The sequence below is a fragment of the Podarcis tiliguerta genome, assembly GCF_965153285.1.
Source record: "Podarcis tiliguerta genome assembly, chromosome: 2".
NCBI classification, from domain to species: domain Eukaryota; kingdom Metazoa; phylum Chordata; class Lepidosauria; order Squamata; family Lacertidae; genus Podarcis; species Podarcis tiliguerta.
Window position 1 is genome coordinate 113853392 of NC_139535.1, and position 18844 is coordinate 113872235.

Genomic DNA, 18844 nt, shown 5'->3' on the forward strand with positions numbered 1-18844 from the left:
GGACATTACACTGTGTACCCCTGGATTACCAGCAAACATTATTTTTCAAAATCAAAACCAGGCAGTGCTGTCCAGAATGGACTGAATACACACCATTTATTCCTAATGGACTTTGCAGGTGACCTTCAGCACTTCACAGGTTTGGCACCATGCCTCTAAAAGTGACCTACCTCAACAAGCCACAAGGATTAGTGAAATCGTAATATTGACCTAATCCTCCAACAGGCAGATAAGAGATCAAATAAAAAAATCCCTAGAAATCAGTCTCGAATGAATGTGTGCCCTCATTCTGGTTGACTCACCGTCCTAGATGGAGGGGTCTGCTCCCTTTCGACTTTGCCAGCATTTGACCTGCCCCCACCACAGTTGAAGTGAACGGAAACCAAATTAAAGCCAGTAATCAGAATCCTTCCCCGGCACCTCAGTGTTCAACACCCTCGCAGCAGTGAAATGAATGGTAGCTTTCCCCGTCAGTTTTGGCAGTCAGAATTCCACTTTGTTCTTGTCAAGGGCAATTAGCATTACTCTTTAGTTCAAGAGCTCTCAAAGTTCATTATAGCGAGCCTCCCAAGTAGAGATTACAATTTGTTGAGCCATCTCAGTTGTAACTAAGACAGACAGCTTCTCGTCAGCATTCACCGGAGCCGGAAGAATCCCCAGGTACCCATGAACTGACTTTTTTCACTGTCTCTGCTGCACAGTGCTGACACTTAAAACAATGTCAATTGAAATCTGAGCCTGGCAGCTATGAATTTGTAATGGTACTCAGTGGTTCACTGAGAGCAAGAAGATCCAAGTAAGAAAGGCAGAAGGAGACCCAAGCAGACTTCAGAGGAACACCCCGCAGAAGAATAGGACTGCTCTTTTATTCCTCTAATATATGAATTTGGAAGAGTGACAGGGTGATTGTATCAGGTATATGGCAGTAGAGATCCATCAAAACTGATGGCGGCAAATCTCAAATCTATCTTGCTTGCTACAGTCCTAACCAGAGAGAACAGTTAAGAAACACCTCCCATGTAGTATCGATTTACCTGAATAAATACAGAAGTCCTCTTTGAAGGATCCCACAGAAACTCTACAGTATTCAATTGCGTGGGGTTTGCCCTGGGATCGATTATACCCACGGACATTGGAATATCTGCAGAAGACAAAAGCCCAACCCTTTAGAACGAGGCTAGGAGAGGCATGGCAAGTCCACCAAAATTTTAAGGGACTTATGTAGTAAATACTGCACCAAGAGCTTAGAAGACTGGGTAATTCAGGGTACAGTCTGAAGGCACACGATGCACCAACATCACTGAATCTAAGCAAGCTTTGGTCTGGTCAGTCCCTATGTGGGAGACCAACTGTTAATCCCATGTACAGTGGTGCCCCGCAAGACGAATGCCTCGCAAGACGGAAAACCCGCAAGACGAAAGGGTTTTCCGTCTGCAGAGGTGCTTCGCAAGACGAATTTCCCTATGGGCTTGCTTCGCAAGACGAAAATTGACGAATAATTTTGAGGGTTTTTTTTGCTCCAAAACCCCTTTTTCTGAATCGCTAAGCTGCTAAAAGCATTTTAGCAGCAAAACCGCTAATCCCCCAAGGCTTAAAAAGCCGTTTTTAGCCCTTAAAGTGCCAATAGCGCTAATCCGTCAATGGGCTTGCTTCGCAAGACGAAAAAACCACAAGACGAAAAGACTCGCGGAACGGATTCTTTTCGTCTTGCGAGGCACCACTGTATTCTACCTTGAGTTCCAGGATGGAAGACAGGATGTTAATTAATTAATTAAGGCAAAAATCTAGGTACCAGCATGCCTGTTACAGTATAAAACTGAGGCACTATCTATGTAAGCTGCTTCTGGACTGCCCTGCTAACCTATTTCAGGAAAATTTAGGAATTCAGAACGACAGGCTTATGCACACTTTGCTGGTATCTTCTCTCTCATGCACCATAGATGCTGGTTTATATTAAGGATGTATGATCTGTATTATTTTATGAATATTATTACTGCATGTTTGTCATGGCCTTTGGCTAGAACAATAAACTTATGAACTGATGAAGCATATTCCTGCATTGCAAAGGGTTGGATTAGAAGACCCTCTAGGAACCTACCAACTCTACAATTCTATGATTCTAAGCAGAAACCAATATTATATACAGTGGTGCCCCGCAAGACGAATGCCTTGCAAGACGGAAAACCCGCTAGACGAAAGGGTTTTCCGTTTTGGAGGTGCTTCGCACAACGAATTTCCTATGGGCTTGCTTTGCAAGACGAAAATGTCTTGCGAGTTGCTGCGATTTTTTTTCGCTCCCCACCCCCTTTTTCTAAGGCACTAAGATGCTAATAGCCTTTTAGCAGCTAATCCGCTAATCCCTTAAACCTTTAATAGCCGCTAATAGCAGCTAAACCGCTAATAGCGCTAATCCGCTAATGGGGTTGCTTCGCAAGACAAAAAAACCGCTAGACGAAGAGACTCACGGAACGGATTCTTTTCGTCTTGCGAGGCACCACTGTACCAAGAAAAGCAGAATTCTGAAACCTATAAATTATGCAATTTTTTGTTATTCACTTTGTTTAGTTGCGAGGAGATTCAGGCTATTAAAACCTCCTGTATTGAGCACTGGAAGTGCCACCTAATATCTGCCTGCTTTTGAGATCCACGTACTTTCAAACCTATGTTTCCAGCTATAAAGAACAACAATTTCTTTCTGTCAAAAGAGAAAGCTAGCTCAGGCTCTGCATACCCAATTCCACACTTGCAGGGATTACAAAAAACCTCATAATCTGCATGAATCGACAAGAAAAAGAAGTTGCTTCGAATATTATATAGAGGGAGTTTCCCTTGGGTGGCTCAGAAAAAGGTTACCTGAATAATAATAAAATCATACATCGTGTGCCCATATGGGGAAAAAAATATAACATAGAAAAACATAGTAAAAAGACAGCAAACTTCAACACAATAGCAGTCATACTTGGAATTTACGGAGGTGGGTGGGGCTGTGGTCTAAACCACTGAGCCTAGGGCTTGCCGATCAAAAGGTCGACAGTTTGAATCCCCGTGAGGGGGTGAGCTCCCGTTGCTCGGTCCCAGCTCCTGCCAACCTAGCAGTTCAAAAGCACGTCAAAGTGCAAGTAGATAAATAGGTACCACTCTGGCGGGAAGGTAAACCGCGTTTCCGTGTGCTGCTCTGGTTCACCAGAAGCTGCTTAGTCATGCTGACCACATGACCCGGAAAAACTGTCTGTGGACAAATGTTGGCTCCCTCGGCCTGTAAAGCGAGATGAGCACCGCAACCCCAGAGTCGTTTGTGACTGGACTTAACTGTCAGGGGTCCTTTACTTTTACCTTTAAAGGGCCAAAAGTTTCACCTCAGAGTCAACTATAATAATCTACTGAATTTAAGGCAGTAAGTGAATGTACAGTGGTACCTCTAGCTACATACTTAATTTGTTTCGGAGGTCCGTTCTTAACCTGAAACTGTTCTTAACCTGAAGCACCACTTTAGCTAATGGGGCCTGCTGCTACTGCCACGCTGCCAGAGCATGATTTTTGTTCTCATCCTGAAGCAAAGTTCTTAACCAGAGATACTATTTCTGGGTTAGCAGAGTCTGTAACCTGAAGCGTATGTAACCCGAGCTACCACTGTACCAACAGTAAGAGGCTCACTCTCTCCTGGCAAAAACATAAGTGTTAAGTCATTTGACATAGGTGTAGGAAGCCAGAAGGGACCAGAAAACTGCCTACCCAAATGTGGGGGCTTTTAACTACATAATCCTAGTCATGTATCGCAAGCAGAGTGCAGGTGTAGTGCAGGAAAGTGCTTCTAGAGCAACAGGCGCAAGGTAGTATAAGCAAGTGAACTGAGCTACGTTCACATCGGAGGGCAACATTAAAAAAAAATTGGAGCCACCTAAGTCAAACTATGGCAAACGATTACGCTCTGAGCAGAGACTGAAACCACTCTCAAAATCAACAAAGAGCTCTATACCTCTAGTGGTGGCAGTTTCCAATGCCCTCCAAGGTCCATGCTGCAAAAAGCTACAAAGCCAAATTAGTCCATGTTTGCAGAAGTCACTCACCAATATCCAGTATCCTATCACCTGGCCTGTTCCATCGCCAGCCTTCCAGCTGCTGGTGCTCTGTATACTGAAGTCGCCGATCATGGAACACCACTCTGAATATACTCTAGGTTAATAAGGAGATTTTCCCATTGAGTAAACAGCATATGCTGGAACTTGGAACATTTAGATGAGCTTAGACAAATTGGTGCGGCCAGTTGGAAGATTTTAGCTTTCCTAAAGTGTAACCTTGCGCCATCTCTCCACCATGAAACTGATGGATGGTGCGAATGGAGCACACACAGGTTGGCATTTACATGTGTAGGCAGTTTACATTCAAGGTTCATTTCACAGCTAGAGGGGCATGAACCCAACACTACTGGGGCCTGCTTGGATAGACAGTGGCTCTACCCAACTGCTGACACCAGAGATTGATTGAATTATGTTCATAGGTGTCACTAGTTACCTGACAAGCATGTTTAACCTTGTCACCAACCCAGAGCTTTTAGGAGAGGATAGATTATTATGGGCACTCACCTTTACAAGCTTTCCATTTAACTCAGGCAATTCCCCCATTTTCCTGTTGTCCAGCATTCTGATTTCATAGGACTGACCTGAAGAAGAAAAGATCTCTGAAGTTGCTACAAAAAAAAATGCCACTTTTCTTGAGGTCATAGTGTAACAAGTTTGACTGAAAAGAAAGCATCATGGTAACTTACACACATCCCTATCCAGTGTGAGGGGAGGCATTTCGGGTGAAAGGATGTGTGCTTGTCAAAGTCCACTTTCATGCAGCCCCAGATTCCATGTATCCCCCTCCATCACTTCACCATAAACCTTTCTGCCGTGGTGCAACAAGCACATGAAGGTTCTCATAGGGAAACCCTGTTGCCCTAGCTTCTGTTAGGAACACTATTTACTTTAATCTGGTCCTAATTTATTTTTTTAAAGAACTTAATCTCTGCTGAAAGAAACAAGGGCTTGTTAAGGAGGTAGCATTTCATCTTCCACAACATTTCAGCTATTCTCATTCAGGGTCTCAATTTGTGCTAACACAGCCCCAAAATTCAAATGTTCTGAACTGACAAAACCTACATAGTTTATTCCCATGATATGAATCCTGGAGGTTTACTGAAGCGTGGCATACAAGTATTTTAATTAGATAAATAATTTGTACTTCTGTCTGCATCTTTTCTACCTTTGGTTTCAGACTTTCAATCACTAGGCAAAAACTAGAACACTAACTTCCAACCAAGAGTTCAGAAGAAAGCTATTCACGGCCCCCAAAGAGAGCACAGCAGATAGGTTAAAAGACAAGAAAGTCTAAAATAATTTGTGCTGCAGCCTTGAGTGTGCACTCTGGAAAGTGAGCTAAAAGAGGCATGCAGCAAGGAAGCAATATAAATGCCACAACTGGGAAAGCACCTAATGTTCTGGCAACAGAAATGTGGCTTACCTTGATTGAGATAGGTGAGAGTTTCATCATGGAGTTTCACAGCAGGGGAAGTGGCAGCACATAAGACATACTGAAAAGGTAGGATTTTGTTCTCATTGTCAGGAGGCAAGCTGGATTCTTCTTGCTTAAAGATGGGCAGGGCAAGGACATCACTACAAGAAAATGGTTTTCGTTAAGAGTTGTTATGATTATCCATATTTGGCGACTGAACAAATCCATAGAGCATATCAGGACATTAAAACCAAAAATTATTTCCAGGATCTTAACTGAGAGAGACAAAATATGAGAAAGTGTGTGTGTGTACCTACTCTTTATGTATAACCCTCAGTCTAGCCAGCGATCCTTATAAGAGGTATTTGATCAGGCTGTATGGCAGATATTACTAATGCATCATCTATAACCATTGGCCATGGTGATTGTGGCTGGTGGGTGTTCCCGAGTCCAACAGGGTACCAGTTTGGAGAAGTCTGGCATTTAGGTTTATATGAAGAATTGTTCTACTTCCATCCACAGCTCTTGCAGGAACAACAATTTGGATTTAAAGGAAGCGTAAACAATTATAATCACTGAACAATATCTCTCTATGTCTAACGAGGCAAACTAGCTGTTGTCCTAACAGCAGGTCAGCCAGCCTTTTGCTTTTGACCCCCGAGAGTGAATGCCACCTGCCTCTAAAGTTTAGATAAGGACTTTCACAAATCGAAAGAGAACTATGCTCCTGTCCTCAAACAGCTACTGATCTGAAGCATTACTACATCATTGGTTATAGCTCAGACTGGGTAGTCCTTTTCTGGGGTGTGTGGGTGGGAGTCTGTACAGGATCACATGCCTCACAGAGATGCCACTCTAGGAGAGTCATCACAATATCCCTTACATAAGCTGTAAGCCTCTCCCTACCCAATGAAGGCTAACTTTACTAACAAGAGTTTGAAACAGCTTCAACTCACTGAAGTATAAGACCTAAAACTGTAGATCGGGAGAAGATAACTAGGGGGAAATCCACTCTCCCTCTCCAGGATTTGCCTTTTAAAAACAATGGGTCTGCTGAGATTCCACTTCAGATTCACAATTAGTTCGGCACCAAAATCCTCAGAGAAGTCTTATCAGCCAGAGGTCCACAGCTAATCCATTTAAATTCTGCAGTGACCATATCCAACATCAAAGAACCATGAACTTATTCTGGATATGTTCTTCTCAGTTACGTGTGTTTGGGGAACTACCCTTTGAAGCCCCTCAAAAAGCGACACAGAAATTTAGACTGCCTCGTGATATCAAATGAAGAGTCTGTATGGCTTATTCCCAGACTGCAACTGGCCTTTTCTGGAAGCTCTGTGATACTGATGCCCTTCAAATCAAGATTCAGCAATGCTGAGTTTAATAAAAGAAAAAGGGAGAGCCAGCAGCAAGACTGAGGGGCCAGTTGTATTCCAAACTAAATGTTTAGAGCATGGGTCTACCTTTGAATAAGTTTGGATAAAGTCTTGTAAAAATAAGGGCTTAAATCCTAGAGCCTGTGAAACCAGGATGCTTGAAGAATTCAGCATTTGTGAATTCCAATACAAACAGATCCAATCCACACTTCCTAGATCAGGGGTCGGCAAGGCTTACCGGGGATGGGCTGGATCACTCCCGTGGAGTTCCTCCGTGGGCTGGACTGGTGCAGCGCAATGCTGGAAATCGCGTCTGCCCACAGTGCTGGAAATCGCTTCTGCACATGCCCAGATGCCGAAAATCATGCCTGTGCAGAAGCGATTTTCGGTGCTGCGGACATGCACAGACGTGATTTCCGGGGTCTGGGCATGCGTAGAAGCTATTTCCGGAGCCATGGAAGAGAGTCCCTGTGCCAGTTTAGCACAGTGTGCGAGGGCTTGCCAAGCGGGCTGCTCAGTGGCAGCTCATGGGCCAGTTAAGTGACCCTCATGGGCCGCTTCCACCTCATGGGCCTTAGGTTGCCGACCTCTGTCCTAGACTAATGCGTGATTGAGGCCATAGCTATCACTTGGATTTTGCATGTCTGAATCTTTCAGTGCTATATATATGTGTGTGTGTATTTCTAAATGCTTGTAGAAATGTGTATCTTGAAAGAAAAAGTTTAAAAATATGTACTCAAAAATATGTATTTTTTGGAAGCATTAATAGATTAATATCTTTACAAATTTTAAGTGGTCTACACTATGCACAATATAAAAACTTTATCCATTTCAACAAAAATACACCCCCAATAACAGTAAAACAATACAAAACATAAAAAGTTAAATCAGAAATCCAGGTGATTCATGCACAAAAATCAGGATCTAATCTTATGGGCCAAGGAAAGCACGGACAAAAATATAAGCCTTTAAAAGGTTTCTGAGGCAAAGTTCTTAACCCAAGGTATTATTTCTGGGTTAGCGGAGTCTGTAACCTGAAGCGTATTTAACCCGAGGTACCACTGTATAAGCTGTAACCCTCAGCTTTCTTTACATCTGACATAGAACCCTTTATGCTTAAGCACTCATTCTGCTGACAATTTAAAAACAAAAAATCCATGAAAACAAAAAGCATCTCAGCCATGGTTTGTCTAGTAAATCACAACCATTAACAAGCACACAATCTTTCCTGTGTATAGTGAAACATGCTTGTCACAATTGCACAGGTGTGTACATCCAAGCTAATATCACCAGCTATTGTTTACCAGTGACACATAAAAACTGATGCCCAAACGAACTTTTATGTAAAAGCAAGGCAAAGTTCAGCCTCTTGCCCTATAAAACCCATAGCAGCTTCTGTTATTTAAAGATTGGTGCTACAATGCTTATGCGGCTAGGAAGTAGGGATTTAAATCCTTCCTTCCATCAGGAAGATTAGTTAAGATTACTAGGAATTCATTAACACAGCAGATTTCTACACCATGGTAACTATGTTTTTTTACATCAATGTTCAGAACATACTTTGGAACACTCCTGCCACACGATCTATAGTGGTACAAAAAATATCTTGCCACATTTTCCAGAATTTGTCATGTTGAACAGCTGGCCCAGAATACTAGCAAAACATCAGTTTATTCAACCAAAGGAAATTGGAAAACTGTTCCATTCAGAGGGACTAGCAACAACCCCCCCCCAAGCTCTAAAATGGGAAGCTTAAGAAAGCACTGCCCCCCTCCATTCCATTTTGTATATGTATAGACAGATGGAAAATTTGTACTCGGGAGAAGCTGCATGGGCAAATATGCCCATGAATTACATGTACAGCAAACTGGTAAAAGATTTAAGTGCAGATTGGGTTTAGCTTAGTGCAAAGACTTCTAGGGAAACAGTGATGAAGTAATATTCCCATGTCTCTCACAAGCCTGCGACCAGCATCCAAACCCAAGTTGCACTACTCGGACTCTTCACACCACTGAGAGGTTTGGAGAGGGCAGGATGGTGAGAAAAAAGTCAAATGGGTTAGAATTCAGGGCCTACCTCTCCCAATAGCCATGTGAGACTAAAGTACACACAGCTGTGGGATACACCCCTCATTGGTGACCTTCACCTTCACTATTTTCTTGACCCAGGCAACATATGTTTGATGAGGTGAATGATGAAAAATGAGAAAGGTTGCTTTAAGTTTATCATTAAGGTAAAGGTAAAGGTACCCCTGCCCGTACAGGCCAGTCTTGCCAGACTCTAGCGTTGTGCGCTCATCTCACTCTAAAGGCCGGGAGCCAGCGCTGTCCGCAGACACTTCCGGGTCACGTGGCCAGCGTGACAAGCTGCAACTGGCGAGCCAGCGCAGCACACGGAACGCCATTTACCTTCCCGCTGGTAAGCGGTCCCTATTTATTTACTTGCACCCGGGGGTGCTTTCGAACTGCTAGGTTGGCAGGCGCTGGGATCGAACGATGGGAGCGCACCCCGCCACGGGGATTCGAACCGCCCACGATGCAATCGGCAAGTCCTAGGCGCTGAGGTTTTACCCACAGCGCCACCCGCGTCCCACCACGTTTATCATAATAATAATAATAATAATAATTTATTATTTATACCCCGCCCATCTGGCTGGGTCTCCCCAGCCACTCTGGGCGGCTTCCAAAAGAATATTAAAATACTGTGATACATCAAACATTAAAAGCTTCCCTAAACAGGGCTGCCTTCAGATGTCTTCTAAAGGTCTGGTAGTTGTTGTTCTCTTTGACATCTGGTGGGAGGGCGTTCCACAGGGAGGGCGCCACTACCGAGAAGGCCCTCTGCCTGGTTCCCTGTAACTTGGCTTCTCGCAGTGAGGGAACCGCCAGAAGGCTCTCGGTGCTGGACCTCAGTGTCCGGGTAGAGCGATGGGAGTGGAGACGCTCCTTCAGGTATACTGGACCGAGGCCGTTTAGGGCTTTAAAGGTCAGCACCAACACTTTGAATTGTGCTCGGAAGCGTACTGGGAGCCAATGTAGGTCTTTCAAGACCGGTGTTATATGGTCACGACGGCTGCTCCCAGTCACCAGTCTGGCCGCTGCATTCTGGATTAGTTGTAGTTTCCGGGTCACCTTCAAAGGTAGCCCCACGTAGAGCGCATTGCAGTAGTCCAAGCAGGAGATAACCAGAGCATGCACCACTCTGGCAAGGCAGTCCGTGGGCAGATAGGGTCTCAGCCTACGTACCAGATGGAGCTGGTACACAGCTGCCCTGGACACGGATTTAACCTGTGCCTCCATGGACAGCTGTGAGTCCAAAATGACTCCCAGGCTGCGCACCTGGTCCTTCAGGGGCACAGTTACCCCATTCAGGACCAGGGAATCCTCCACACCTGCCCGCCTCCTGTCCCCCAGAAACAGTACTTCTGTCTTGTCAGGATTCAATCTCAATCTGTTTGCCGCCATCCATCCTCCAACCGCCTCCAGACACTCACACAGGACCGTCACCGCCTTCACTGGTTCTGATTTGAAAGAGAGGTAGAGCTGGGTATCATCTGCATACTGATGAACACCCAGCCCAAACCTCCTGATGATCTCTCCCAGCGGCTGCATATAGATGTTAAAAAGCATGGGGGAGAGGACAGAACCCTGAGGCACCCCACAAGTGAGAGCCCAGGGGTCTGAACACTCATCCCCCACCACAACTTTCTGAACACGGCCCAGGAGGAAGGAGCGGAACCACTGTATGACAGTACCCCCAGCTCCCAGCCCCTCAAGACGGTCCAGAAGGATGTTATGGTCGATGGTATCAAACGCCGCTGAGAGATCCAGCAGAACTAGGAAACAGCTCTCACCTTTGTCCCTAGCCCGCCGGAGATCATCAACCAGTGCGACCAAGGCAGTTTCAGTCCCGTGATGAGGCCTGAATCCCGACTGGAAGGGATCCAAATGGTCCGCTTCTTCCAGGCGTGCCTGGAGTTGTTCAGCCACCACTCACTCAATCACCTTGCCCAAGAATGGAAGATTTGAGACTGGGCGATAGTTCGCCATCGTGGCCGCATCTAAAGATGGTTTTTTAAGAAGCGGTTTAATAACCGCCTCTTTCAGCGGGTCTGGGAAGACTGGGAATGCTGGGAAGCATTCACCACCCCACGAAGCCCATCGCCCAGCCCTTCCCAGCTAGCTTTTATAAGCCAGGATGGGCAAGGATCAAGGAGACAGGTGGTTGGTTTCACTCGTCCAAGCAGCCTGTCCACATCCTCGGAGGTAACAGATTGGAATTGATCCCACGCAATTTGACTAGACAGGACTCTAGCACTCTCCCGCTCCGGCCCTGCTCCCACGGTGGCATCGACCTCTTCCCAAATCTGAGCGACTTTATCTGCAAAAAACTTTGCAAAGTCATTGCAGGAGATCATGTGGCCCATACTGGGCCCCGATGTAGCAGGTGGTTCCGCTAGATTGCGGACCACCTGAAAAAGTCTCCTGCTGCTGTTTTCTGCAGATGCAATAGAGGCGGTGAAGAAAGTCTTCTTCGCCGTCGCTACTGCCACTTGGTAGGCTCGACATTGAGCTCTAACCTGTGTCCGGTCAGCTTCAGAATGGGTCCTCCGCCACCGGCGCTCTAGCCGTCTCAACGATTGTTTCATTGCCCTCAGATCCGTGGAAAACCACGGGGCTGTCCGGGCTCCATGCAATCGGAGAGGGCGCTTCGGAGCCAAACAGTCAATAGCCCTGGTTAACTCCACATTCCAGCGGGCCACCAGGGAATCAGCTGAAAGGCCATCAACATGGGATAAAGCATCCCCTACCACTCTCTGGAAACCATTTGGATCCATTAAGTGGCGGGGGCGGACCATCCGAATCGGTCCCACCTCCCTGCAGAGGGGAAGGGTTGCGGAGAAGTCAAGTTGCACCAGGAAGTTGCATCATTAGAAAGACCTAATATTTCGATTGCTTCTTGTAGGAATTAAGGCTTTTTTGGATTAAGACCCAGTGCAGGCCACTGTTTCCAGTATCTTGGTCCTGGTTTAAAAGATTTTGAGCACACCATGCCCAAGATGCACTGTCTCTAAATCTCTCACATACCCCCCTTACCATCCTACAGGGAAGAACTAGACTAGCAGACACACACCCCTCCCCAATTTCTAATGACAGGGTCCCAGAAACCTTTTTTCAAGGATCTCTGGCATCCCACAGTTGATGACTCATGCAGGTCTTGGTGGACTGAACCCTGGCTGCCATCTGCACCCCACCCCAAACTCCTGTAAAGCAGTGAGAATGAAATCCATCAGCTCTTACAAACGTAGGAGGAATGCTATTTTGAAATGGAATATTGACTCTTAAAAGAATGAAGCAATAAATCCAACACACACATAATCTGAGAGTCTTCAAGTCATGAAGCAAGATGCTTATTATTGGATGTAGCTGAATTTATATTGGACAGCATGAACCAAAACATAGCAGAACTGTAATTTTTACCTTACAGATCTTTGTGAATAATGGAGTTAGCAGAGGACCAGAGAAATACATCTATATGCCACATAACAGCTACCTTTGACACACATTTTGGATTCACTGCCAAACACAAGTTGGAGGTGATGCACACCAACACCCTAAATCAGCATCATGAAAAGGCTTCTCTCAAACAAACAGTGGGGTAGAGACTACTTCAGAAGGTGATTTGCAGCTTTAAGACACATTTAAGTTTTAAGGGGAAGTGTGGGAAGACTTTCAATGTCACGTGAGAGATTTTGTAAGGTGGGCAGCCCTGCTCACCTACCAATCATATGCCATCAAAATGATGTAATGCAATTGACAAGTAGCTGCCTGCCCGCCCACCTGTGAAATTGGGCCTGCAAGGGCAACCCCAATAGGGATCTGGCCCCTGGAGCCAAAAAGCATCCCAATCCCTACTCTATCAGGTCCCAAATCATCAAAACCAAAGTCTATTACCCCAATTAGCTGTTCATCAGGCAACCTTATTTTTCCATGTAAGTGACTCCCCATATATAAAGCGACCTCTACTTTTTAAACCCCAAATTAAGAAATTAAGTTGTTCAGGTTTGGGGGTTGGGGTGGGGGAGTCACTTCTGCTAATCGCTCACCCACCTGCCCACCTGATCACACACCTCGCTGCAGGCGCCAACTGTCTGCCTGCTCGCCGCCACCAACAGCCCACCCACCCACTTGCCACAGCCACCAATCACCTGCCCGCCTTGTCACAGCTGCCAATCGCCTGCACAATTGCTGCAGCCACAGCCAATCGCCAGCAGGCCTTGCCACAGCCACCAATCACCCACCCAATCGCCGCTGCCAATCTCCTGTTTGCTGCAGCCATTGATCGCACATCCCCGCTCTGCATTCACTATTCATGTGTAAGACGACACCCAATTTTGCCTAATTCTTTTTTTAGCAAAAAGCATCGTCTTATACCTGGAAAAATACGGTACATTCTTAGGCTGATTTATTTATGCAAGCTTATAATGGAATAGAGGGATGCGGGTGGTGCTGTGGGTTAAACCACAGAGCCTAGGGCTTGCCGATCAGCAGGTTGGCGGTTCGAATCCCCGTGACGGGATGAGCTCCCGTTGCTCGGTCCCTGCTCCTGCCAACCTAGCAGTTCGAAAGCACGTCAAAGTGCAAGTAGATAAATAGGTACCGCTCCGGCGGGAAGGTAAACGGCGTTTCTGTGTGCTGCTCTGGTTCTCCAGAAGCGGCCTAGTCATGCTGGCCACATGACCCGGAAGCTGTACGCCGGCTCCCTCGGCCAGTAAAGCAAGATGAGTGCCACAACCCCAGAGTCGTCCACAACCCGACCTAACGGTCAGGGGTACCTTTACCTTTACCTATAATGGTATATTAAGTCATGGTCCCTTTCTTTTAAAAAATTCCTCTTTCCTAGTTCCTCATGTTTATTTATCATGTTCTGATTATGTACCTGCAAGCGTGATGGTTTTAAAGACATTCAAATTCAAATGCCCTATGCCGCAACTTTGGTATTTCTGCTACCCACTGAAATCCTGTATACCTACTGCCACAAACAGGCTAAGAAACCAACATTCCTATGAATAAGCTCAGTTGCCAAAACACAGACTAAATAAAATGGTCTTGCAGTCAGGAGGCTTGAGAGAAAGACTGGACTTTGGGGAGCTTGACACACAAACTTTCCTGCTTCCACCAGAAGTAATGGATATGTATCACCTCACTGTAGGACAAACAGCATGTGCCATAACCAGAGAACTGAATTGCTTTCCCTTCCATGCCATTCAAGGCCAACAGAGAACATGTGGAGGTAGTCATCAAGGTGGTGTGTTGGCGTTTCTCCAGCACTCTCCATGGTTCACCAAAAAAGTGGGTCAATATGGGCAGCAGGGAGACTACAGGTGAGGACAAGAAGCTGGTACAGAATTGTTTTCAAGGTAGGAGAGGGATGGGCTCCATTCATAAACAACTTGCCTCTATCTCTACCTACAGCACATCCAAAATATGACATGAATGTTAGCTTTAAAAATATACTTGCACAAATGCAGACGTCAGAACAACCAAGGTACATCTAGTACAATTAGTCCATGGGCTGGTAGGGAAAGTATCCAGGAACATAAAAAAAGGCAGATTTAGGTAGGTAGCAGTGTTGGTTTGACACAGTCGAAATAAATAAAAAATTAAAAAATTGTCCAGTAGCACCCTAGAGACCAACTAAGTTTATTCTGGGTATAAGCTTGCGTGCACATGAAAGCTTATACCCAGAACAAACTTAGTTGGTCTCTAGGGTGCTACTGGACAATTTTTTAATAAATAAGGCAGTCATTAATGCCTTGAGTCAACTCACAAGCAGTTCAAGACCCTTGCTTCTAGTCCATCAGTAGGTCCCACTCATCTAAGCATACCGCCCAAGGGATACGAAAATGTCCCTATCATTTCAGCTCCAAGCCACTTCAGAGATTTTCCATGGGAATCTGAGCAGCATGGGCCAAAATACAGCCTTGAGACATCCCTGTCTAGTGCTGAGGACATGACAGGAGAAATTTGGGGTGGTGGTTCAACAACCCCCTCAAGCCTGGGCTAGCACCAACTACCAGAATGTATTAACCCCAGGGGAAGTTATTTTAATTTATGCCCAATGATTTTGGCAGTTTATGGTGGGATATTATGTTCTGAGTTGGTGAGTAAACAACAAACATTGGTATATCAGGCTGCCAGTTTTGCTTGCCACACCAAATTTTGCCCACAATTTGCAAGCAGAATATACTGTTTAAGGTTTCTACAAGCCAATGAAATACAGAGGAACAAAAAATTATTTTTGATCCACGGTGTTTTTCTACCTCAGCAGTTATCAAAAGGGAGAGCTCCCATGTGTGATCAGTTGCCCAAATGTCAGAAACGGAACATCTCTGCATCAAAGCACAGAACAGACCACTCAACAAAAGTATGTAATTCAGCGAAACAACCTGCAAGACACTGGAGAAGGAACACTGGTTTTACATTAGATTAAAACTTTCCATTTAAGACAGCAATACCCGCCTTTTCCTTATAGCTCATTTTTTCTGTGCCTCAATAACATTATTTTGGGGAAGTCAACTCCAATACACGAACAATGAATACAGAACCAACAGCAATCTTGTCTGGGGCTTACATAACTATTCAAATTCAGCATCTGGTTAAAGTGCTCTGTTCCAGAAGATTAGTGTGTCTATTAGCCGCAGATCGTAATTGTAAGTGGGCAATGCTATGATATCAGAGGTTTGCAAATTCAGCTGGTGAATACTTAATTCCAACTGTGCTTCCTAAATGAAGTCACAAAACAGCCAGTTCCAACACAGCATACCACAATGCTTAATTTGAAGGCAAATGTGGGATTACTTCAGTTATCCATATAGAAACAATATACACAGCTACCTTCAAATTCTATCAGCTTTGGAGAGTACAGAAACAGTTGCTATTTCACCTTTACAGTGGTACCTCGGGTTAAGTACTTAATTCGTTCCGGAGGTCCGTTCTTAACCTGAAGCACCACTTTAGCTAATGGGGCCTCCTGCTGCCGCCGCGCCGCTGGAGCACAATTTCTGTTCTCAACCTGAAGCAAAGTTCTTAACCCGAGGTACTATTTCTGGGTTAGCGGAGTCTGTAACCTGAAGTGTATGTAACCTGAAGCGTATGTAACCCGAGGTACCACTGTATTAGGGTGTGGCAGGAGTCACAAAGCAACTGGAAATCTCAACTTGTGTCACTGGGTGGTGCTCCTGAGTCACAAAAAAATGACTGGCGACCTGTTATTTTCGACCCAGATCCGTTACACCAGAAGCGGTTTAGTCATGCTGGCCACATGACCCAGAAAAGCTCTCTGTGGTCAAACATTGGCTCCCTCGGCCTGAAAGCGGAGGTAAGTGCAGACCTGATTCCTGTTAGAAGCACCATCAGGCAGTCATGAACCCAATGGACATGACTCAAAAGCTTGATCTAGCACCGTGACTGTTCAGCAGTCTCTGGTTGCACACACACGTACAAAACAACCTCAGTCACTAGATTGGTTGTCTATAGTAAATATGGCTCCAGGGAAGCAAACGAGGATGTTCCTTTACGTTGAAAAAGAACTAGCTGGGTGTTTTTCTCTCCTCTTAGGTGTGCTACTAGCTTTCATATGTTCATGTGTAAGCCTAACTTCAAGTTACAAAAATGACCTTGGTACTAGATTAAGAATACCAGTAAATCCACACAGAGATGACAACTCAACAAAGAGACCCTTAACAACCAAGTTAAGTAGGAATAGTCTTTTTAAAAACAGAACTGTGATAAGAGCACCTAAGCTAGGAAATAAAGCAGTTTTAAGTTATCAGTACTACTGTGGTTCAGTTCTATACAATTCCCATAAGGTCAGCTTCCCATGTCACTCATGTGTAATAAAAAGGTTAACCATTTGTAGGGAAGATGATAAAGGAAACCAAGTTAAGCAGCTCAAAACAACCACCACCCCCTACAATCCACCACCCAGAATTAGCACCCTCAGTGGAAATTACTTATTAAAGAAGGCCCTTTGACCCTAACACAGTTAACTCTAGCCTCATTTAGGCCAGAGCATTGAACTACCCATTTCTTCACACTGGAATTCTGCCTGTCACCATATCCGGTTTGTGACCAGAAGAAGTTAGAAGATCTTCAGTACTCCCATACTTTTCTGAATCTTTTACAGAGATTCTGCACAGAGGGGTTTGCTCAGGGTCAGGTATCAAATGCAGGAATCAAGATTCTCAGCTTTGATTTTTTAAAGAAAGCACCATGTTTTAACCTCTTACAATTCCTTGTTTTTCAAACACCAGCCCAAGGCAGTTACAAGAGGCTTGTTTTTCAGAGGAAGGCACTTGTACACTTTTTATAATAGCCTGCCTGTTCTTCACAGTATCCAGTCACCTCTCTTTTCTGCTTGCTATCACCACAAACCTATCTGATTTTCCACCACCATACAACTTCCTGTCCCCAATACACAAAATTTAAAGCCAGAATAAGAAGAGGAGTTTGGATTTGATATCCTGCCTTTCACTCCCCTTCAGGAGTCTCAAAGTGGCTTTCCCTTCCTCCCCCACAACAAACACTCTGTGAGGTGAGTGGGGCTGAAAGACTTCAGAGAAGTGTGACTGGCCCAAGGTCACCCAGCAGCTGCATGTGGAGGAGCGGAGACGCGAACCCGCTTCCCCAGATTACGTGACGACCGCTTTTAACCACTACACCACAAGAGGCGAAACAGGACCACCCACACGTCTGTCCCCTAGTAAAAGAGAAGGGAAACATTTTCAACCTGAGGGTCACAAATTCTTTGTGGGAGGGGGAGGGGGGAGAGGATGAATACCAATGGTGGGAGATAGGTAGTGTTCTGAATGTGACTCTCCTTTATACAATAGGCTACATTTCAGCAAATGAAAAGTCAGACATTTCACCCCTCTACCTAGGCAAGCAAAATGCATTATTGCAGTTCAATGAGGCATTCCAGTTAGGAAAAACCACTTGAAAGAAGGTGCAGAGCAGGACTAGTGAGTAGTGTGGCCTGGGGAAAAGTCCCACAGATTGAACTAAAAGGTCTGGAGAAACACATTCTGGCCCCGAGCCCGGAGTCTGGCAACCCCTGCCCTAGAGATAAATATATACAGGACAGACTCACAACATGCCATATCCACAGGGCAATGAGCCCCCGAGCAAAACGCTCAATTACACAGAACAATCAATTCAAACTACATCAGGAGCACATGGAGCAATGTTAGACATAGAGCTCTAGCTCTGTGGAATCAATTAACAGCTGAAATCAGATAGGTGCCTGGCGCAATCCTGTTTAGGTGCCTACCTGAAGACATTTTTCATTAGGAAGGCTTTCACTGAGTGTAACCCAGTCATCTATAGAATATCAATTTTGTATCTGATGTTGTTTGTATGTCTCATTTTGTCGTTTATAAAGCTTGTGTTTTAGTCTGTTTTTAATGTGTACACAGGCCGCCTCAATGCCTTTAAGCTGTAAAATGGTTTAGGTATTTGTTTAATCAATAAAGCTCCAACCTGATGCTCTTAATTTGAAGTCCTGTCCATGCTGCAAGGCATTTGCCATAGAATGACCTCTGGTGTACTTGTCATATCCCCTTCCACACCCCTGATTTCTCAATTTCTCTTGTTATGATTGCTTGCATGGGAGCCACTGTAGCAGAGCTGGAGAGGGGAGCGGGGAGGAAGAGAAGGGAATGGCTGTTACATCTGGGAAACCCACAAAAAGGGCATGAAGCAACTGGATGGTGTCTGATGAAAATAGTATGCAGGATTACACGGACTTTATAGCCCCACTTAGGCAGATATATTTTATTCTAATAATGATTTGGTCTTCCAGTGCTCATTGAGCTGAAGCCAAAACAGCACAACTGATCCACAAGAGAAAGGCAAGGAGAGGCAGGATAACCCTGAGGTTTGCAGACACCCCTCAAAATGGGGTGGAAAAAT

At 45.1% G+C, this 18844-nt stretch overlaps 1 protein-coding gene across 1 annotated transcript in view; it reads right to left on the reverse strand.

Moving 5' to 3' along the window:
* The window catches only part of TFCP2 (transcription factor CP2), a 39235-nt gene that overhangs the window by 14512 nt on the left and 5879 nt on the right, over positions 1–18844 (reverse strand). The window contains exons 2-5 of the mRNA XM_083427670.1: positions 5503–5654; positions 4584–4660; positions 4068–4173; positions 1035–1141 (exon numbers count right to left, since the gene is read on the reverse strand). Coding sequence (XP_083283796.1) covers positions 1035–1141; positions 4068–4173; positions 4584–4660; positions 5503–5654 — 442 coding nt within the window. The remainder of the gene's footprint in view (positions 1–1034; positions 1142–4067; positions 4174–4583; positions 4661–5502; positions 5655–18844) is intronic.